This window comes from Geotrypetes seraphini, chromosome 9 (genome assembly GCF_902459505.1).
Source record: "Geotrypetes seraphini chromosome 9, aGeoSer1.1, whole genome shotgun sequence".
Lineage (NCBI taxonomy): Eukaryota > Metazoa > Chordata > Amphibia > Gymnophiona > Dermophiidae > Geotrypetes > Geotrypetes seraphini.
In genome coordinates this window covers 150,871,565-150,895,264 of record NC_047092.1, presented here as the reverse complement: position 1 = coordinate 150,895,264, position 23,700 = coordinate 150,871,565, and the positions used below count along the sequence as shown (strand labels likewise).

Sequence of the window (23,700 nt, the reverse complement as noted above, 5' to 3'; positions counted from 1 at the left end):
ACCAAAGACAGTCATACATTGTACTGCTGAATCATGATTCCCACCCACACACCTGTAGTGTATGATGATTGCCTGTGATAAACATTATCTCCATGTACATAAGGCAAAACTTGATGCTGATGGCTTTCTTCACAGAAATTATGATACAAGTTGATGAAGTGAAATTAAAAGACATTTATTAACTTCAGAAGATAACCTGAGAAAAACCAAAGTTGGGACCTCTGGTAGGGACAATGACCTAAGACAGGCACAGTAACAACTTCATATGCCAAAAAAACTGCCTAGGAAACTAGAAGGACAACACAGTTTTCTGAAGCAATGTGCCAAAAAAAAACCCAAAAAAACAAAAACCCACAACCCAGGAAAATATATCTATAAATATTCAGACACTAGAACATTGCTCTGACTAGAAAAAATGTCTATACTGTTATGCAGAAAAATATGAAGGCATATTACAGGAGCTCAGAGATGACCGTATACACCTAAGAGGATTTCTAAGAACTTACGAAAAGCTCTGGAAACAAAATCTCATTGGTACAAGCAATGCCATCACCAATTTGTGTCACTGATAACTCACCTTATCGTCAGAAAATTAGTTTGAACCCTAACATTTATTCAATCTTTGGCTTCTCAACCTAACAAAGCAAATAGCTTCTATTCTTAAATTCTTATTTTGCTTGAGAAACCTTCACTGGCAACATATCAAACACAAACACTAGTAGTATGAGAAATTAGATTGCTGAATAGAATATCATAGAATACAATTTTGTTTACTTGTTAGCATGTACTCGGGCATTTAAAGCAATATTACAGTATAATACAATAGGAGTACAGGAACAAAAAAAAGCAAAATACAACATATATAACTACTGTATTTTGTGATATCAAACCAAAGTTAGAAAGATCAGGTAGGTGAACTTAAGTTTATTATAATCAAGCAAAGCAATAAATATGATCCTGGCAAGTCTAAAATACTCCAGGTTGCGCTGTATCTTTACATCATTCTTTGGGTAAGATGGTCTACGACTTCATGTCTCAACCATGACCCTATCATTTTATTTTTTTTTTAATTCCACATAGAAACTTGACGGCAGATAAAAGGCCAAATGATCCATCTAGTCTGCCCATCCGCAGTAACCATTATCTCTTTCTCTCCCCAAGAGATCCCCCATAGTATGCTAAGTTCAAACAATTAGACTCTTATACATAAGTTTATAAGACATTTTCAAGAGCTTTTTGTATAATGCTTGCTGGACGTATCAGAATATTCTGTACCTTTTTGCTTAAAAAATTGGTTTATAGAACACAAATTAATTTTAGTTACAATATGAATTTTCCTTGCTAGAAAACATAAATGGACAAAAAGGTAATCTATACACCAATTAACATTGGTACTAACCTTAAAAGTACAATTTATGGATGGATTTCCTTCGGGCTTTAATCCAATAATCTGAAGGAAAAGAAAACAAGTTTATCACTGTGGTAGCAGGATTAGTAGGTGATATGCCATATAAATTATTTCAAATTTTAAATTATTTATTTTCCATTCTTATGAAAAATGGATCAGCATTTATTCATTCACTTTTAAACTATCCACCTAGATAACACATTTCTCAAGGTGGCTCACAGAAGACACAATCAATAAAGCACAGTTACTTACCATAACAGGTGTTATCCAGGGACAGCAGGCAGATATTCTTAACTGATGGGTGACGGCACCGACGGAGCCCCGGTACGGACAATTTTAGAGTGATTGCACTCTAAGAACTTAGAAAGTTCTAGCTAGGCCGCACCGCGCATGCGCGAGTGCCTTCCCGCACGATGGAGGCGAACGGTCCCCAGTTAAGATAAGCCAGCTAAGAAGCCAACCCGGGGAGGAGGGTGGGACGTAAGAATATCTGCCTGCTGTCCCTGGATAACACCTGTTACGGTAAGTAACTGTGCTTTATCCCAGGACAAGCAGGCAGCATATTCTTAACTGATGGGTGACCTCCAAGCTAACAAAAAGAGGGATGGAGGGAAGGTTAATAAATTTTGTAAAACAGATTGGCCGAAGTGTCCATCCCGTCTGGACAATGCATCCAGACAATAATGAGATGTGAAAGTATGAACTGAGGACTGAGTAGCAGCCTTGCAGATTTCCTCAATAGGAGTGGATCGGAGGAAAGCTACAGATGCTGCCATAGCTCTAACCTTATGGGCCATGACAGAACCTTCCAGTGTCAGTCCAGTCTGAGCATAACAGAATGAAATGCAAGCAGCAAGCCAATTGGATAAGGTGCGTTTAGAAACAGGATGACCCATTTTGTTAGGATCAAAAGACAGAAACAGTTGAGGAGATGATCTGTGAGGCTTAGTGCGCTCTAAATAGTAAGCCAAAGCACGCTTACAGTCCAAAGTATGTAAAGCCTGTTCCCCTGGATGAGAATGAGGTTTCAGGAAAAAAACAGGTAAGACAATGGACTGGTTAAGGTGAAAGTCAGACACAACCTTAGGGAGAAACTTTGGATGTGTACGCAGAACCACCTTGTCATGATGAAAATCTGTGAAAGGGGGATCTGCAACTAATGCATGCAACTCACTCACTCTCCTGGCAGAGGTGAGAGCAATAAGGAAGACCACTTTCCAAGTGAGAAATTTAAAATGAGTTGTGGTCAAAGGTTCAAAAGGAGGCTTCATTAAAGCGGAAAGAACCACGTTAAGATCCTAGACCACAGGAGGGGGCTTGAGAGGTGGTTTCACATTGAAAACTCCCAGCATGAATCTGGAAACCAAAGGATGAGCTGTGAGAGGTTTTCCATGGACTGGCTCATGAAAAGCAGTAATGGCACTGAGGTGGACTCTGACGGAAGTAGATTTGAGACCAGAGTCAGACAAAGAAAGGAGATAATCCAACACCAGTTCCACTGCTAGTGACGTTGGATCATGGTGATGCAGAAGGCACCAGGAAGAAAACCGAGTCCACTTCTGTTGGTAACATTGAAGAGTGGCTGGTTTCCTGGAAGCATCAAGGATAGAACGGACAGGCTGAGAAAGAAGTGAATGAGCCGAGGTCAGCCTGAGAGATACCAAGCTGTCAGGTGCAGAGACTGCAGATTGGGATGGAGGAGAGACTGCTGATGCTGGGTAAGCAGAGAAGGGAAGAGAGGAAGAAGTATGGGCTCCCTGGAACTGAGCTGAAGTAGAAGGGAAAACCAATGCTGCCTGGGCCACCGTGGAGTGATGAGAATCATGGTGGCATGTTCTGTCTGGAGCTTGAACAAGGTCCGTAACATGAGAGGCAGAGGAGGAAATGCATAAAGGAACAGATTGGTCCAATCCAGGAGAAATGCATCTGCTGCGAGACGGTGAGGAGAGTAGAGTCTGGAGCAAAATTGGGGCAGTTGATGATTGTGAGGAGCTGCAAACAGGTCCACTTGAGGGGTGCCCCATTGAGCAAACACGGACTGGAGAGTCATGGGATCGAGAGTCCATTCGTGAGGTTGGAGAATTCTGCTGAGGTTGTCTGCCAATGAATTCTGCTCTCCTTGAATGTAGACAGCTTTCAGAAATAAGTGGTGAGCTGTCGCCCAAGACCAAATCTTTTGGGCCTCCTGACACAACAGACGGGAGCCCGTCCCACCCTGTTTGTTGATGTAGTACATTGCAACTTGATTGTCTGTGCAAAGCAGGAGTACTTGAGGAAAGAGGAGATGTTGAAACGCCTTGAGGGCATAAAACATCGCTCTGAGCTCCAGGAAATTGATGTGATGTTTCTTTTCCTGGGCAGTCCAAAGACCCTGAGTCTGGAAATCGTTCAAGTGGGCTCCCCAGGCATATGGGGATGCATCTGTGGTGATGACTAGCAGATGAGGAGGCAGATGGAACAGAAGACCTCTGAAGAGATTTGAAGATGTCAACCACCATTGTAGAGATTGTCGAAGAGACGATGTCACAGATATGTGTTGCGAACAAGGATCCGTCACTTGGGACCACTGGGTAGCCAGAGTCCACTGAGGTGTGCGCAGGTGAAGATGTGCGAAGGGGGTGACGTGCACTGTCGATGCAATGTGCCCCAAAAGTACCATCATTTGCTTGGCCGAGATGGAAAGCTGTGGAAGCACCTGCTGACAGAGATGAAGGATGGTCTGAAGGCGGTTGGATGGGAGAAACGCCCTCATGAGAACAGTGTCCAGTATTGCGCCAATGAATTGAAGTCGCTGGGTTGGAATGAGGTGCGACTTGGGAAGGTTGATCTCGAAGCCCAGAAGTTGAAGAAAGCTGATTGTCTGGTTGGTGGCAAGCAGCACTGCCGGAGGAGAAGGAGCCTTGATCAGCCAGTCGTCCAGGTAGGGGAAGACTTGAAAATTGTGAGAGCGGAGAAAGGCGGCTACCACAATAAGACACTTGGTGAATACCCTGGGAGAGGAGGCCAGACTGAAGGGTAACACCTTGTACTGGTAATGAGAATGATTGATGAGAAATTGCAGGTACTGTCTGGACGTCAGATGAACAGGGATATGAATATAGGCTTCTTTTAGATCCAGGGAGCATAGCCAGTCGCCCTGAGTGAGAAGAGGGTATAGTGTGGCAAGAGAGAGCATTTTGAACTTCTCTTTGACCAAACATTTGTTGAGATCCCTGAGATCTAATATTGGTCTGAGGTCTCCGGTCTTTTTGGGAACTAGAAAGTACCGGGAGTAAAATCCATGACCTCGCTGATCCGGAGGGACTTCTTTGATGGCGTTGAGAAGAAGGAGGGATTGAACTTCTTGACCTAGAAGGAGAGACTGAGAATTGTTGGAAGCAGATTCTTTTGGAGGGCATGACTGAGGAAGAGCCTGGAAATTGAGGGAGTAGCCGTGGGTGATGATGGAGAGAACCCACTGATCTGTGGTGATGACCTCCCAACGACTCAGAAAAAATTGGAGACGTCCTCCTAAAGGTTGTGGTAGAGGAGACGAGGAGGGAAGACTGGCTATGTCCTGGAGAAGGGAGTCAAAAGGGCTGAGTGGGCTTAGGCTGAGCAACAGGTTTTACTGGTGGTTGTTGCTGTTGGCGAGCCTGTTGGTGTTGGTGCTGCCGTTGCCTCTGAGGCTGGGGAGGCTGAGGGTGCAGAGGTCGAGCTGAAAAACGACGCTGATACGAAGATTGTTGTCTAAAAGGACGAGTAGGTTGTGGTTTCTTCTTGGTTTTTAACAAGGTGTCCCATCTAGTCTCATGAGCCGAAAGTTTCTGGGTGGTGGTATCCAGAGATTCGCCAAACAGCTCGTCACCTAGGCAGGGATCGTTGACAAGGCGGTCCTGGTGATTAACATCAAGTTCTGAGACATGGAGCCAAGCCAAACGTCTCATAGCAACCGACATTGCTGTAGCTCGGGACGTGAGCTCAAACATGTCGTAGATGGAACGGACCATAAATTTTCGTAGCTGTAAAAGACTAGAAGTATATTGTTGAAAAGCAGGTAGTTTGCAATCCGGAAGGTATTTCTGAAAAGTGGCCATCTGCTGGATGAGATGTTTCAGATAAAATGAAAAATGTAATGCGTAATTACCAGAACGATTAGCCAACATAGTGTTCTGGTAAAGTCGCTTGCCAAATTTATCCATGGCCTTACCCTCTCTGCCAGGAGGGACAGAAGCATACATACTAGAGCCCGCAGTTTTCTTCAGGGTTGACTCAACAAGTAAAGACTCATGTGGAAGCTGAGGCTTGTCAAACCCTGGAATGGGGATAACCTTATACAAGGATTCCAGTTTTCTTGGGGCTCCTGGAATGGTCAGAGGAGTCTCAAGATTTTTATAAAAAGTTTCCCTTAAGATATCATGCAAAGGTAACTTCAAAAATTCCTTCGGAGGTTGGTCAAAGTCCAAAGCATCAAGAAATGCTTTGGACTTTTTAGAATCAGACTCCAACGGGATTGAAAGGGTGTCTGACATTTCCTTAAGAAATTTTGTAAATGAAGTAACATAGTAACATAGTAACATAGTAGATGACGGCAGATAAAGACCCGAATGGTCCATCCAGTCTGCCCAACCTGATTCAATTTAAATTTTTTTTTTTTTTTTTTTTTCTTCTTAGCTATTTCTGGGCGAGAATCCAAAGCTTTTCCCGGTACTGTGCTTGGGTTCCAACTGCCGAAATCTCTGTTAAGACTTACTCCAGCCCATCTACACCCTCCCAGCCATTGAAGCCCTCCCCTGCCCATCCTCCTCCAAACGGCCATGCACAGACACAGACCGTACAAGTCTGCCCAGTAACTGGCCTAGTTCAATCTTTAATATTATTTTCTGATTCTAAATCTTCTGTGTTCATCCCACGCTTCTTTGAACTCAGTCACAGTTTTACTCTCCACCACCTCTCTCGGGAGCGCATTCCAGGCATCCACCACCCTCTCCGTAAAGTAGAATTTCCTAACATTGCCCCTGAATCTACCACCCCTCAACCTCAAATTATGTCCTCTGGTTTTACCATTTTCCTTTCTCTGGAAAAGATTTTGTTCTACGTTAATACCCTTTAAGTATTTGAACGTCTGAATCATATCTCACCTGTCTCTCCTTTCCTCTAGGGTATACATATTCAGGGCTTCCAGTCTCTCCTCATACGTCTTCTGGCGCAAGCCTCCTATCATTTTCATCGCCCTCCTCTGGACCGCCTCAAGTCTTCTTACGTCTTTCGCCAGATACGGTCTCCAAAACTGAACACAATACTCCAAGTGGGGCCTCACCAATGACCTGTACAGGGGCATCAACACCTTCTTCCTTCTACTGACTACGCCTCTCTTTATACAGCCCAGAATCCTTCTGGCAGCAGCCACTGCCTTGTCACACTGTTTTTTCGCCTTTAGATCTTCGGACACTATCACCCCAAGGTCCCTCTCCCCGTCCGTGCATATCAGCTTCTCTCCTCCCAGCATATACGGTTCCTTCCTATTATTAATCCCCAAATGCATTACTCTGCATTTCTTTGCATTGAATTTTAGTTGCCAGGCATTAGACCATTCCTCTAACTTTTGCAGATCCTTTTTCATATTTTCCACTCCCTCTACGGTGTCTACTCTGTTACAAATCTTGGTATCATCTGCAAAAAGGCACACTTTTCCTTCTAACCCTTCAGCAATGTCACTTACATACATATTGAACAGGATTGGCCCCAGCACCGAACCCTGAGGGACTCCACTAGTCACCTTTCCTTCCTTCGAGCGACTTACATTAACCACCACCCTCTGGCGTCTGTCCGACAGCCAGTTTCTGACCCAGTTCACCACTTTGGGTCCTAACTTCAGCCCTTCAAGTTTGTTCAACAGCCTCCTATGAGGAACTGTATCAAAGGCTTTGCTGAAATCCAAGTAAATTACATCTAGCATATGTCCTCGATCCAGCTCTCTGGTCACCCAATCAAAAAATTCAATCAGGTTCGTTTGGCACGATTTACCTTTTGTAAAGCCATGTTGCCTCGGATCCTGTAACCCATTAGATTCAAGAAAATATACTATCCTTTCTTTCAGCAACACTTCCATTATTTTTCCAACAACTGAAGTGAGGCTCACTGGCCTGTAGTTTCCTGCTTCATCCTTGTGACCACTTTTATGAATAGGGACCACATCCGCTCTCCTCCAATCCCCAGGAATCACTCCCGTCTCCAGAGATTTGTTGAACAAGTCTTTAATAGGACTCGCCAGAACCTCTCTGAGTTCCCTTAGTATCCTGGGATGGATCCCGTCTGGTCCCATCGCTTTGTCCACCTTCAGTTTTTCAAGTTGCTCATAAACACCCTCCTCCGTGAACGGCGCAGAATCTACTCCATTTTCTCGTGTAACTTTGCCGGACAATCTCGGTCCTTCTCCAGGATTTTCTTCTGTGAACACAGAACAGAAGTATTTGTTTAGCACATTTGCTTTCTCCTCATCACTCTCCACATATTTGTTCCCAGCATCTTTTAGCCTAGCAATTCCATTTTTTATCTTCCTCCTTTCACTAATATATCTGAAAAAATTTTTATCTCCCTTTTTTACATTTTTAGCCATTTGTTCTTCCGCCTGTGCCTTCGCCAAACGTATTTCTCTCTTGGCTTCTTTCAATTTCACCCTGTAGTCCTTTCTGCTCTCCTCTTCTTGGGTTTTTTTATATTTCATGAACGCCAACTCTTTCGCCTTTATTTTCTCAGCCACTAGGTTGGAGAACCATATCGGCTTCCTTTTTCTCTTGTTTTTATTGATTTTCTTCACATAAAGGTCCGTAGCCATTTTTATCGCTCCTTTCAGCTTAGACCACTGTCTTTCCACTTCTCTTATGTCCTCCCATCCTAACAGCTCTTTCTTCAGGTACTTTCCCATTGCATTAAAGTCCGTACGTTTGAAATCTAGGACTTTAAGTATCGTGCGGCCGCTCTCCACTTTAGCCGTTATATCAAACCAAACCGTTTGATGATCGCTACTACCCAGGTGAGCACCCACTCGAACATTAGAGATACTCTCTCCATTTGTGAGGACCAGATCCAATATCGCTTTTTCCCTTGTGGGTTCCGTCACCATTTGTCTGAGCAGAGCCTCTTGAAAGGCATCCACAATCTCCCTACTTCTTTCCGATTCCACAGACGGAACATTCCAGTCCGCATCCGGCAGGTTGAAATCTCCCAACAGCAGAACCTCCTCTTTCCTTCCAAACTTTTGGATATCCACAATCAGATCCTTATCAATTTGCTGTGATTGAGTCGGAGGTCTGTAGACTACACCCACGTAGATAGAAGTTCCATCTTCTCTTTTCAGAGCAATCCATATCGCTTCTTCCTCTCCCCAGGTGTGCTCTGGCTTACTATCAGGCTCCTGCACAGATGGATCAGCCTCATCTGATGAAAGGTCATCATCGGTACCAAGAGGATCCTCGGAATAATCCCATAAATCAGGGTCCCGTACTGAGGGGAGTCGTCCCTATGAAAGAGGAGTAGAGGCCTCTACTACATGTCGGGTTTTGCGTAGCGATTTTCCGGAGCGCATCAATATCGTACCAAGTGAAGCGGTACGGAGGTTTGGGTCAGAGAGCGGTACCAGCTCAGAGACTGAGTGAACCGCCCGACGTAGAGATTTCGGTTCTGCCCATAGAAGAGGTATGGAAACCAAAGAGGTGCCGATAAAGTCGATGCCGACAAAATAGGCTGATCGACAATCGGCACCGGAGGCTCAGGTGGTACTGACATTGGAAGGTTCGGAGTCAGAAGAGCCGGGAGAAGTTGTTGTAACTGCTCCTTAAGTTGGACCTGGAGAATGGACGCTATACGGTCATCCAGTGATGGTCCCGAAGGCACCGGTACCGCTTTTCTCTTTTTCGGTACCTGCGGTGCAGCTCGACGCTCAGGTGAAGTAGATGCCGATGAAGAGGCAGTGACTTCAATGGGAGCGGAGCGTTTACAGGGCTGGCGCGCAGTCTGCAGGACTTGGCTCACTGCTTGTTCGACTGGCGGGCCAAGGACTGTAGGGGATGCTTCTTAGCCGGCTTACCTGAGGGTTGCGACACCGAAGACAGATCTTGCGGTGTTGAAAGGGCCGGCGCCAATTTGGAGGATGTCGTCGATACCGGGGTCGATGTCGGTGGAACCTCCATGGCGGTACCAAAAAGAAGCTGTTGTTGAATTTGGCGATTTTTTAAAGTTTGCTTTTGAAGAGAAGTGCAACGGGTGCACGTTGAAGCCCTATGCTCCGGACCCAAGCACTGAAGACACCAATTGTGTGGGTCAGATAAGGAAATAGGGCGTGAACACCGCTGATACTTCTTAAAGCCCGGTGAAGGGGGCATGAAGGGAAAAACGGCAGTAGCAAAATCGAAGTCTGAGGCTTCGATGATGCCAACAGGCCCCGCCGGGGCCGACCCAAAAATAAAGAAAAAAAATCAAGTTTTTTTTTTTTTTTTAAAAACAAAGGAAGAAATAGACAAAAGAACAAGAACGTGAAGAAATTCACGAACAAGGGCACGAGCGGGAAGGCGAAAAAAGGACTTTCCAACGGCCGTTGGAAAAAACGCGTCTTCTTAGCTCCGCGGAAACTAAGAAACTGGGGACCACGCGCCTCCGTCGGGCGGGAAGGCACTCGCGCATGCGCGGTGCGGCCTAGTTAGAACTTTCTAAGTTCTTAGAGTGCAATCACTCTAAAATTGTCCGTACCGGGGCTCCGTCGGTGCCGTCACCCATCAGTTAAGAATATGCTGCCTGCTTGTCCTGGGATAATAAATACATATAAAATGGGAAACAACACCGTACACTGAGCCAGTGAAGATGTGGAACTCTCTAGCTCTAGGGCTACCCTGGCAAATCAGCCAACATCAAAAGCAAACTGCATTACTTTGTTCACGTGAAGCCAGGCTGTTCTGAGCCCCTGCAGTGTTTAGGCAGACATGGCTTCTAAAATTTACAAAAGGAAAGACAAGATGAGGTAAAAATCCAAGATGGTGGTTGCTGCTGACATTTCCAATGTAAACGGTCCCCCCAATCTAAAGCACATAATATCTACTAGAAACAGAGAAAATGTTGGCAGACAAAACTATATGATCAATCTGCTCTGCCCATCCACATCATCTATGAGGGCGAATCAAAAATTAAAGGCAACGGATAAATTGCGCGATAACCGGAACAGAGTTAGCAAAATGCAACATATATACCATATTTTTTTCTCCATAAGATGTACTTTTTCCACCCCCAAAAAGGGGGTGGAAATAAGGGTGTGAATGTACAAAAGGAGCAAATGTAAAAAAAACCCCACAAAAACCTCCGTACCTTTTTTCCCATCCTGACGGTTCAGCACGCTTTCTGCGCTCCTGCCTCAGTTCCCCTGCTCTCTTCCGGCAGCAGCAGCACAGCAGTGCACGAGGCAGGCACGTGCTTTTTGCATGCCTGCTTGGTCCCGTGCTGCACTTCGAATGGCTGCCTGCACTATTCTGCAAATACTCAATTTACTCAAATACTCAAATTTTTATATTTAAATTACTCAATTTACAGAGCACATATTTGCAAGGAGGGTGGGGTACGCAGGAGTAAAAATCTGGTATGACACAGGCTTGGCTCCCATTTACTCACAAAATTTAAGAGCTCTATAAGTTACATGCATCCCTTGTACATTCAGGCACCCACACTTAGGCAAGCTCTATGGCTGGTATAATCATCAGTGCTTAAATATTAGATATACCAAACCCACTTCATGCTAATATTCCATGATGGAACCTAGCTGTTTTGCATTATCTGCTGAGTTAGAACTTAACATGCAGTAAAAGTTGCATTAATCGAAAGGTATAGTCACTACCCACTCCTCAAACCTTAATATTTAAATAATAAAATAAGTAATAAAATCTTATGCTTTAAATATTTGCATTTGCTCCTGCAAGCCAGGGTCTTACTCAAGTCAGCATGCAAGCAACTGACTTCTGAGTTCCCCTCTGTCAGGATGTCATGTAGCTTCCTACACTGGGATAATCTGGGCCAGTACTGGCTAGCTTGGGGAACATGGAATGTGTGAACATATCAGGGGTTTGAGAGAGAGGAGGCTCCTGCTTCTTCTGGACATTTGATTAAAATTGTTCATTTGTTTAAAAACCAGTACTTGAAACTGTTAACTTTTTTAACATTTACAATGTCACCTTTACATGATGTCATCATAGTTTTCAAGTCCTCCTCTTTATCCAGTGTACTGTGCTGCCCCCCTTCAGTTTGTACCAAAGCAGGTGACAGCCCCTATAAAGCTGAAGAGGGCATGGGGAGATTCCCCTAAAGCACAGTTTTTTGTTCTGCTCTGTAACAAATATATGAACACTACTAGTAACAAACTACATAGAATTTATCAGCTAGCAAAGACATACCCCAGTACTTTTTGTGTCCTTATACATGTCATCCTCCTCTTAAAGTCAGACTGATATGATGAAACCTCATTCTGAGAACTGACATTCTTGTTTGAGACAGTAAGCAGGCTCATTGTAAGACTTGACAGGGTATGGTTTCAGAATGACACACCTATTTACAAGAAAAAAGATTATCGAGGCAAGAACCTAATCTTTTTTTCTAGTGCAATAATTGTGTTATTCTGGACGGATGAGACATACCAAAGCAGTCCCTCAAATCTAGGGTGGAACAGATGAGCCTGCCTGCAATACTGCGGATCCTGAAGCAGCATCCCTCCATGCTGAAACATCCATTCTGTAGAAATTAGTAAAAGAGTGGACCAGGTAGCTGCCCTACAAATCTCCTCAGGCAGAATTGCCCAGCCCAGGCTTCCGTCCATGAAGAAGCAACACTTCTCGTTGAATGGGTAATGACGGCTGCTTTCCGCAAATAATGTAAGTGAAAGAAATGGCCATGCAGATCCACCTCCTGACAGCTACCTTAGAAGCTGGCCTGCCCCATCTGGATGGACTAGACAGCATGAATAGATGATCTGCTAGCCAAAATTCATTAGTAACCTCAAGATACTATAGAATCACTCTGCGGACATACAACTGCCACAGAACATTGCCCTTTTTCTCAGATCCTATGGAATGCAGATAGATGGACTTTCTGATTTAAGTGAAAACCCGAAACTACCTTTTGCAAAAATGACATCGCCATGCATATGGAAACTCCTTCTGTGAATCTAAAGAACGGTTCTCTGCAGGAAAGCACCTGCAACTCTGACACTCTTTGTGGGGACGTAATAGCAACTAAGAAAGCTACTTTAACAGAGAAATCCAGTGATGACATCTCCTGCAAAGGCTCATATGGAGTCTTAGTCAAACCTTGTAAGACAATATTCAGGTTCCAGGATGGAAAAGGCTGTCGTAATCAAAGAGTACCCTTCAAAAAACGGGCTATATCTGGATGAGAATCCAGGGATAACTTGTTCGCACAGGCCCTGAAACAAGAGAAACCTGCTACTTGAACCTTGAAGGAGCTGACTGCCAGCCCTTTCTCGAGACCAACTTAGAGAAAAGCTAGGACCACTGAAATCGGAGTCCTCAGGGGATCTATATTATCTTGTTTATCACATCAGAGCTAAAACATCTCCCAAGCCTTAACATATGCCAAGACCGTCCTGGCTTTTTGTCTCTAAGGAGTAGTAATAACTACCTCCGAGTATCCTCTAGTGCTAACATCTCATGCTCAAGAGCCATGCCGTTAAGACCAAAGTGATCTGAATTGTCTAGAAGAACTGGCAACTTGAGACTCTTGTCTCTCTGAAGATGGACTAAATCTGCATACCAAGGCAGACACAGCTAATCTAGGGCTACTAAAACTATGCTCCCTGAGTGGTCTGCTATTCTGCGGATCACTCGACCTATCAGGGGCCATGGATGAAACACATATAAGAGCTCCCTTTCCGGCCAGGGCTGAACTAAGGCATCCAAGCCGGTGCTTCCAGGCTCACATCTTTGGCTGAAGAAGCATGTTCCTTCCTTGTTGGTTGCTATGGCCATTAAATCAAATGTCAACAGACCCCCAGCGTCGTATGATGCTTTGGAAGGCTCTTTGAGATGACCACTTTCTCAGGTCTAGAGTTTGTCTACTGAGATAATCAGTTTGTAAGTTGTCTACAACTGCTAAATGTGCCACAGGTAATGCTTGTAGGTGAATCTCTGCCCAACGGAAAAACAATTGGGCTTCCATTCGCAGCGGGGCACTCTTGGTACCTCCCTGCCGATTGACATAAACCAGTGCCATGACATTACTTGAGAAGACTCTAACCGCCTTGCCATGAAGGAAACTCTCCAATGTTTGTAACGAGAGGCATATGGCTCGTAGCTCCAGTCTATTGATGGGCCACTTCCTCTGAGGTGGAGTCTATAAGTCTGAGGTGTAAGTTCTATAACAGAGTTGTTCAACAAACTATGAGAGCAACAAAATGAGAAAATCTTTCCAAAAAATATAAATTAAAGTGAAGGAAGACCTCAGTGTAGGATTATATAGTCAAGTGAATGCTATAATCCGTGTGTCATATAAACCACACATCTCACCATCATAGAGTCTTCCAAGTGAGATACAAATTGGTGCCAAACTCATACAGTGAAAAAACACCAAAATAATATATACCATCAAAGTGTTGCACTAGCATAGTTAGTGAAACTCAAATAAGACTGCACAGTCTAAAAACTGATGTGAGAAAAACAAACATCTCAAAGGGAGATCAGAAGATCCACGCAACTCCCAAACCAGTATCAGGACTCAGATCCAAAGCGTGGTAGTAACTGAACTGAACTGGGTATCCGTTGCAATGACCTCCCCAGCCATACAGGTTGGCTTTTGTCATTAGAATCACCCATGAGTCCAAACGGAGAGGCATGTCCTGTGATAGTGACTGCAGACGGAGCCACCAACTAATGCTGCTCTATACTTGTATCATCCAAGGTAGCAGCTTCTGGAAAGCATCTGCCTGAGACCAGCAGAACAACAGTGTGTCCTGTAGAGGATGCATATGTTCCTTTGCCCAAGGGACCACCTCTATGGTTACAGCCATGGACTCGAGCACTTGGAGGTAGTGCCAGGCCATGGGGGCTGGCATGACCAACAGGTCTGCTATTTGTTCGCAAAGTTTCTGTCTGTATGCCTCTGGAAGACAGACACGGCCCTCCGCCGTGTTGATGTGCACCCCCAAATATTCCAGAGATTGTTGGTACCAAGTGACTCAGAAATTGACGATCCAGCCAAGCTTCTGTAATACCTGGACCTCCTTTGACACTGCTTTCTCTCCTTCCGCTAGGGATGGGGCTCTGATTAGCCAATCGTCTCAAGCACTTGTAGCCCTGCTTTGTGGAGATACACTGCTACACTGCAAACCATCACTTTGGTGAAGATGCAAGATGCTGTAGCCAGACCGAAGGGGAGCGCTGAGAACTGGTAATACCTCTGTAGCACGTGGAATCTTAAGAACTTTCTGATCTCCAGGAAGATAGGAATGTGAAGGTAGGCTTCGATTAAATCCAGAGAGACAAGCAACTCCTCTGGAGCCACCACCGTAATGACCAAGCAGACTGTCTCCATGCGGAACCATGGTATTTTCAAAGTTGCATTCACCATCTTGAGATCTAGAATGGGTCTAGAACAGGCACTTTCTTTGGCACTATGAAGTATATGGAGTATTTGCCCAAGCCTGATTCTTCGGCTGGAACAGGCTCTATAGCTTGAACGTTTAACAGATGCTATACTGTTGCTAGTACTCTACTCTCTTTCTCTAGCCTTCCTGTCAGCTAGAACAGGAATAAATTGGGCAAAGGATGGGAAAATTCAAGCTTGTAACCTTCTCAAAAGATATTGAACATCCAGCAGTCCATTATGATTTGTGTCCAGGCCAAAAACCGGAGGAAGGTCTTTACCCTGGTGTCATTGTGCCTTTTTGTCGGTTGACATTGGATGAGAGCTTGAAGACTGTGGGCTTCAGGCACCAGCAAACTTCTGTCATGATCCTTGATAAGGTCTCTGGGTTGAGGCTCCACCTGTGAATTGCTTAAAATGCTGTGAGCCTTGAAAATTTGATCACCCCACTCCTCTAGGGGCTGAGGTCTGCTGTTCAGTAAGAATTTTGGCTGACAATCTGCCACACTAGCCATGAGATTGTCCAAGCCCTTTCCAAATAACATGTGCCCTTTGAAGGGCAGCTTGCTCAGTGTAGGCTTGGATGCTAAATCTCCTGCCCATTGCCTGTTCCATAGCATTCTACGAGTCAAAATAGAATAAGCAGAAACTTTGCTCATAACTCTGATAGTTTCACAGAGTACATTGACTACATAATCCACCCATGCCTAAATAAACTGGGAAGAAGGATCGTCATCCATCAGGGAACTCTGCCGCAACCTAGTATGGCAGGCACAGGCCACAAATGAGGCTGCTGCTGCCGTCTTAATGCCTAAGGTCAATGCCTCAAACTGTCTTTTTGGAATCACAGGAAACACAAGTTAGAGGCAAAGATCTGCCACAAAACAAGTAATGAACCAAAAAGCAGATCAGTCCCAATGGAAGTAATCCAATTTATTAATATCAGACACCTGACGAGGCCACATTTTGCCTACAGGTTGCGTCAGGGGTAAGAACTAAAAACAATAAAAATAAAACCAACATCACACATTTAATCAAACCATAAATAGCTATAAACACAGATCGATAAATTAATAATGACTTAGAAACATATTAAAACATGCATTAACATACTAACATACACAGGACTTTCATTTAAAACAGTATGATATGTGCTCGCAAGTAGTTGATAGCTGAAATCACAAGTGACGTGCTCAAGTGATTCAAAAATACTATGTACTTGGAAAGCTTGTTTCTTAAATAATAAAACTAACAACATACATAACGTGAATGTATAAACAGAAAAAGTGAGAGTTTGTGACATTGTGTAAACAAAATTCATTAAAAAGGAATATGACACATTTTATTTGGTGGATTCAATACATACCTGCAGGGAATATATTAGAACAAACCCTATCAGTTAGAACTTCCAAACAATATAAATACATATGAAGCTCAATTCTTATTCATTTAAAAAAAATAAAAGGAAAAAGAAAATACCAGGCACAAATAATAACCATTTTGCAATCAGACAATGTAATCCCCTTTTGTGTTTATGCTTTGTTCCAGTGCTGTTCATTGGCTTTTAGACGTAACTGCAGAGGGGCTCTGTGCTTCTCAGCTAAGTGGAAGGAGCAGAGGGAAAAAAAGTGTGTGGTTTTCTACAAGACCCAGTTTGCAGGATGAGATAAAATAAAATCCGGGGAAGATAGGGATATGAAGATAAGCCTCTGTCAGATTCAGAAATACAAGAAATTCCCCTGGAGTCACTGCTGCAATGACGGAATGCACAATCTCCATTTGAAAGTGTGGAATCTGCAGAAAGTCACTAACCAATTTGAGATCCAGTCCTTTGATCCTTTCTTTGGCACGATGAAGTATAAGGAGTATCAGCCGGGAGCCTGATTCATTTTTGGGAACTGGCTCTACAGCTTGAATGTCCAGGAGACGCTGAACGTTCCCCGGTCCTTTAGCGCCTTTTCCGGTTTCCTGCTGGAGAATTCAGAAATAAATCTTGATGGAGACGAAAGAAGTCTATCTTGTGTCCCTCCCGAATGACGTCCAGCACTCATTGGTCTGAGGAGATCCATTCCAATTCCTGGAGGAACCCCGACAACCAGCCTCCTACGCAAGGAGGCACTGCTGAAGGCCTGGTGTCACTGGGACTGGTATCTGGGGTTGCTGTAGCGCAGTCTGTAGCCCTGGGATTATCTCTGGGTGGATGAGCCTGTGGAACTTTGGTGAAGCCTACATGAGACACGAAAATTATTATAACCTCCCCACCCTGGGTATGTCGAGGTGCAGAATTAAAAACTTGTCCTATTGACTTCAGGAGGGAAATAACAGAAATAGGCATCTCGCATGAGATTCACAAAATCAGGGGTGAACCCAGCAAGGTAGCTCCAGGACCCTCATGGCAGATCCTAGCTTCCTTCTCTTGGGTTTTGTGGTGTCTACATCTGCTACATCTGCTACATCTGCTACATCTTTGCCAAGCCGCTAGCTTGGGACTGTGGAGGCCCTTTATTCCACCAGAAACAATCCTCTGCAGCTCTCCAGCCCTAGAGACATCTGAGGGGACTAAGTTTGAGGCTCCCGCCACCTCCCCTCACATTCCCCGTGGCACAAGCACTCAGCCGGCCATCTAGAGAAAATCTTACATAGTATAGGGTATTAAGGTCTGAGGAGTCCATAAATACCATTTTTAAATCAAAACGAAGTGTTTTGAGGGAAATGGAGGCTTTAACAACAAAACTGGGAAATCCAAGATGGCTGCAGCACCAGCATTTTAGTGCCAAAAATTGGCAGAAAACAGCCACACCAAAATATAAAAACACCTATAAAGAGGTTTTTGGGATTAGAGGAACCCTCTGGGCAGCCTTAGAAACATTTAAACATGTACTTTAAAGACCACCCCCACCTGATTTTGTCTATAATCTTCAATAGCATGTACTCACTGTGCAATACTGTGCTGTAATGGTGCCTCAGCCTGCTTCAGCTAACGTGCAGCTGGGATATGGAGAAGAAATACTGCCTCAAAAATTAATGTCCAGCTCCAAATGCTGAGATCTTAAACTGCCAGTCAGACTGAAGTTTCAACCCCCGTGGACCAGCGTGTGAAGGAGGGGAGATGGAAGCAGCCAGCACCCTGAAAGCCCAAATGCACTACTACGAGGACCAAAACAGCCTGTACTGAAATTTCTGAGAAGTAATCAGAGAGTGAGCTAACTTCTAGGTAGAATCTGAGCTCCATAAATATTTAAGCAGGTCGACTAAACAGGTACCCAAGGGACTGGCCTGCCAGCTAGTCTGCTTCTTCTTCCAGGCTGAGTTGCCCCAGGAAAACTGGGGACCTCTGGGGCACTGAAACCTCCAAAATTTAGACTAAAAATCCCAAAATAAAAAAGATTTAAACAGAGCAGATCTGAAAGGTTGCAGGGAGGAAGACTCAGGTACAATGTTAAGAAATTATTTTTCACGGAGAGGATGGTAGATGCCTGGAATGCCCTCCCAAGGGAAGTGGTGGAGAGGAAAACGGTGATGGAATTCAAAAAAGTGTAGGATAAACATAGATGATCTCTACTTAGAAAATGAAGGATGTAAATTAAAGAACTAAGGCCGGTACTGGACAGACATACAAGGTCTGTGTCCCATATTTGGCGAAGGATGAGCTGGGGAGGGCATCAATGGGAACTCCACTAACTTGAAACATGAGGATGTTACTGGCCAGACTTTATGGTAGATAACCTGCAAACAAGATGGTTGGATAGGCTGGAGTGAGCTTGGTCATCAACTTCAGCATTTGAAACCTAAGACAATACCAGGTGGACTTTACAGTCTATGACCCAGAAATATCAAAGCAGAGACAAGAATTTAATCATGTATTTTTAATGGGTATAACTAATGGGCACACTGGCTGGACCACTCAGGAAAAACTGCACTGGATAAGAAGGAGGAGTTGAAAACTGTGATTTGATACCTTCTGCACAGCTCGCGGGTTCAGATTGAATACCCATCTGTCCAGGAAACACCTATTGCATTAGAATAATTTTTAGTTACATTAGACCAAAACAAACCTGATAAACCAAAAAAAAAAAACCCTTTACACTTACTCGATTCATTTTCACAATTACACATGGAGATCCATTAGAATAGCCAAACGTGGGATCTTCAATGCCAGAACACTGGCCAAGCATGGTTCTATTAAACTGACATGCCTTTTTTTTAGATTCATCCTCCTCTCTGTAAAACCCAGGGGTACAGAAAACATTTTTGGCTCCCTGTGTCGTATCATTGTATGCTGCAAAATACAAACAACAAACAACATTTAATTGTACATACATTTCAGATTATATCTGTTTACTACAAGCTACATTAAAAATGTTACTGCTTTACACCCCTCTTTCTTAATGCTAACACCACATGCCCAACACAAGTTGGACTTTAATATTACACTAAATTCAGGCCAGGTAAATTCTATAAATATACAACAGAAATGTTCTGCATTCTATTGGTTTCCTTTTTGTTGTCTAACTTTGGAAGGAAAATGTATGACTTTTTTTCCTAGATAGTTCTGTTTGGACTGAAGGAAAGAAATTTATCAGCTAAAGTACAGGAAATTTTATTTATTTAATTCATTTTCTATCCTGTCCTCCCCAAAGAGCTAATTACAGGTTAACATACATAATTTACAGTTAACAGGTTACAATATGCCATAGTTACAGTACAAGGTTTTGGTTATTTTTGGTACAAGTTGTTATCCTAACTTGACACATACTAGGGATCTAATACCAATATCCGTAATATAACTCGGATCCTAGTATTCTTTTCACCTTCTCCACCTCCTTGATGCTCTTCTTGCATCCCTTTCCATCCATCCCACTGTTTCCTCTCCACCACCACATTACTCTTTCTCATCTCTCTCTTCCACATGCATCTCTACCTCACTCCTCTCCCATTACTATGTCCAATAATTCTCTCTCCCTCACTCCCTATGCACAATTCTTTTCATCTTCTCATGTGCACCATCTCTCTTTCCCTCTAACTCGCATACCCAATTCTCCCTTTCTATTCTCTCCCCAGCCCCAACTCAGCATCTCTTTCCCTCACTCCCTCCATTCTTCTTTCCTATGGCTCATGCTCAAGTTTCAAGTTTAATAGTTTTCTGATTAATCGCTTAATCGTATTTCTAAGCGATGAACATGTTAAAATTAAAATATTTGGGAGACAATACAATACATAACTATATATAATGTCCTAGGGGACTAATGGACTAACTTAACAAACTCATAAACACAAGGAAAGAAGGGAGGTGAAATACAAAATCATTAAAGAAAAGCAGGACAATCAAGGAAAAATACAAAAAGGGAAGCAAAAAAGCCATAGTATAATACAATAAAAAATATAATTCAACCTGCGAACTTCTTAGTTAATTATTAAAGGCATCTCTAAAGAGAAAAGTTTTTAAATTATTTTTTAATTTCTCCAGATTGCGCTCTTCCCTTAAGTAAATGGGAAGGGAGTTCCAAGTTTGAGTGTGCTCCCCTCCTTCCCTCCATTCTGTGTCCCAAGTTCATGTCCCCTCCCTCCTTCCTGCCATCCTTTGTCTGAAGATTGTGCTCCCTTCCTCCCAAGTGTCAATGTGACCCTCTCTCTCCTTCCATTCTGTGCCACAAGTACATGCCTCCCACTTACGGGTGTTTACCTTCTTCTGGCCGGCTCCCTCTTCCTTCCAGCCTCAGTCGTTTGTCTGCACAAAGCCGTGGGCAGTGGCTCCTACGTGTGTTCCGCACCCAGGTAAAACACCTGCAGAAGGGAGGCACTTACTTGGGGCGCAGAATGGAGGGAGGGAGCACAAACTTCAGACAAAGGATGGAAGGAAGGAGGGAGGAAGGAAGAAGGTAAACACCCGTGGGGAGGCAGGCACATACTTGGGGCACAGAATGGAGGGAGGGAAGGAGAGAGTGGGGCATATTGGGACACAGGAGGGAGGGAGAGGGGAGCATGGGAACTCAGAAGGAGGGAGAGGTGTGCATTGGAACACCAAAGGTAGAACAAGGATCCCCAGAAGAAACCTAAGATCTGAAAATACAATGAAATTGAGTCTAGAGGGTAGGATGTCTATTGTGCATGTTAGGATTGGAGCACCAATGATGTTGGTGGCTGGTGCGAAACGTTGGAATGCCTTGCCTGGTATTCTGCGATTTTGTGCTGGAAAGATTAACTTCAAGAAAAAGTTGAAAATGCAGCTTTTTGTTAATGCTTTCCAATTCTAATAGTTCTGCAGTCGCTTTAGTTTTAAGATACAGTGTTAATGAATATTTTGTCTTGAACTTAATATTCAATGTCCTTCTGCAGTTGTATTGTTGAAATCCTGATTTGATAATGTCTGTATTGGTATTGTGTTATCTACCATGGGGGGGATGGGAAATTTGTGTCTACTGTTTGTGTCATATGTGTACAACTAAAGGGCGAGCAGGATAATATGTATCCCACCTTCTTTGGGATAAGGAAGTATCTGGAATAAAACCCCTGATTTCTTTGTGATGGGGGTACTGGTTCTATTAAATTGAGTTCCAGAAGAGCCTTTAGTTCTTGAAGAAGGGGGGAGGGGGTCTGCTGGAAATTTAAAGGGGACTCTCTTGCAGGGTTGTCTAGAAACCGTAGGGAGTAACTCTCCTATATAATTTAGAGGACCAAGAGTCGGAGGTAATTAGAGTCCAGTGATGATGAAAGGACCCAGCAGCGGAAATTCTTATGTTTTTATGATTGTGGTCTACCTCCAATAGGGAGAGAAGAAAGGATAAGAACATAAGAACAGGATCAATGTAGTTGTGGCAGCTATGCTCTCCAGAAGCACGTCAAAAAGGCTGAGTTAGTTTTTGAGACCACTGTTGTCTATACTTCTTTAGTGGAGGAGGCTTAGATGCAGAAGAAGCAGTAGCAAGATAACACCTCTTGTATAGTTGGTAAGTTTGTCTGGAATAAGACTTGGATGGTTTAGACCAGTGTTTCTCAACTTGGTCCTGGAGTACCCCCTTGCCAGTCAGGTTTTCAGGATATCCACAATGAATATGCATGAAAGAAATTTGCATAGAATGGAGGCAGTGCATGCAAATCAAGTTTGTGCATATTCACTGTGGGTATCCAGAAAACCTGACTGGCAAGGGGGTACTCCAGGACTGAGTTGAGAAATACAGGTTTAGACTTAGCAGAGGCTAAGGATGACATGCTCTGCTCATGTGATGTTATCTTTTGAGTGGCCTCCTCTATTTTCTCTCCAAACAATTCCACCCCCCAAACAGGGAATATTGGCTAAACGCACTTGAATGTTGACATCAAGGTTAGAGACTTGGAGACAGGCCAGTCATCTCATGGCAATGGACATGGCTGATGCTCGAGGTTACATCGAAAGTGTCGAATACAGAACAAACTATGAACTTGCGCATTTGAAACAAATTGTGTGTTACCTCCTGGAATTGTTCAAGACTGTTAGATGGGATAAATTGTTCAAAGTCTACTATACCCACTGCAAACTATACCTGTCTGGATCTCCCGTTCGGACGAGCGCACCTATCAATCCATCATTTGCGCTTTCGTGTGGAGGGGGAAGAAAGCGCGTATTAATTCAGTAAAATTGTCCCAAAGCCGTGAGCGAGGGGGCCTAGGCCTGCCCGCTCTGCGTATTTATAACGTTGCCGCGCTCCTTCGTTGGATTCATGAACAACTAGTCTCTTCGCGCCGCTATTCTCCTGAATCTCTACTCGAGGACTGCTGCCTGCCTTGGTCCTTTTCCTCTTTTATTCACGGAGTGAAGGGTGCAGGAGTGAGACCCTGTCCAGCTGTTCTACCTTTCCTCCTTCCTTTCAGACGAGCGTGGCGCTGGTGGCGTATCCTACAGGACCGGCTGCCCGCCATATCCCCGTTTCTTTCTCTTCTACGTAACCCCAACTTTGCTTCTGGAGCAGGGGGCCTGGCGGGACTGGGGGATCGCACTGCGCGTTCCATGACTGTGGGAGATGTTTTGGCTCTGGGAGGGGGGGAGTTCCCATCTTTTGCACAAATGCAGACAGCTTGGCACATGCCGCCTGTACACAGATACACTTTTTTGCAAATTCATCACTATTTTCACTCTTTAGTACGTGCTCATGGGGATCGTTGGAGGTATGGCTCTTTGGATATGGTTTTCCTTTCCACACCCACGGCTTTTAATAAAATTTCTACATGGTACAATGTGGGAAGAGACAGCGCCGGGGAAGGATGTCTCCATGTCTTGGGGGGAGAATGGTCTGCAGAGCTAGGGATGACTGTTTCCATTCACGACCTCAGGCTCCTTTTTTAAACACTTTATCTGCATGTGAAAGCCGCGGGCCTGCAGGAAACACAATATAAAATATTGCATCACTCCTATATTACTAGAGCTCGGGGCTGTCATATGGGATTATGGCGTAATGATATCTGTTCCAAATATAATTCCCACAGGGGTGACTATGTCCACTCATTCTTTGCTTGTATCAAACTGCATTTCTGAGACTCTGTGAAGCTCTGTTTAGAAGACATCCTACAATGCACAGTGCCTTGGAACCCTATCGCTCTATTGATGGGTGACGTTACTGACCTAAAACAGCAGGGCTTGGACTTCCCTGCTCATAAGTTTCTACTGCAAGTGATTCTTGTGGGCAAACAACTCATCCTGAAACATT

The 23,700-nt window shown here is 44.0% G+C and overlaps 1 protein-coding gene across 1 annotated transcript in view; it reads right to left on the bottom strand.

The window, feature by feature from the left end:
• The window catches only part of ATP1B3 (ATPase Na+/K+ transporting subunit beta 3), an 82,691-nt gene that overhangs the window by 19,768 nt on the left and 39,223 nt on the right, over window positions 1–23,700 (bottom strand). Inside the window, exons 4-5 of the mRNA XM_033959582.1 lie at window positions 19,111–19,298; window positions 1,400–1,450 (exon numbers count right to left, since the gene is read on the bottom strand). Coding sequence (XP_033815473.1) covers window positions 1,400–1,450; window positions 19,111–19,298 — 239 coding nt within the window. The remainder of the gene's footprint in view (window positions 1–1,399; window positions 1,451–19,110; window positions 19,299–23,700) is intronic.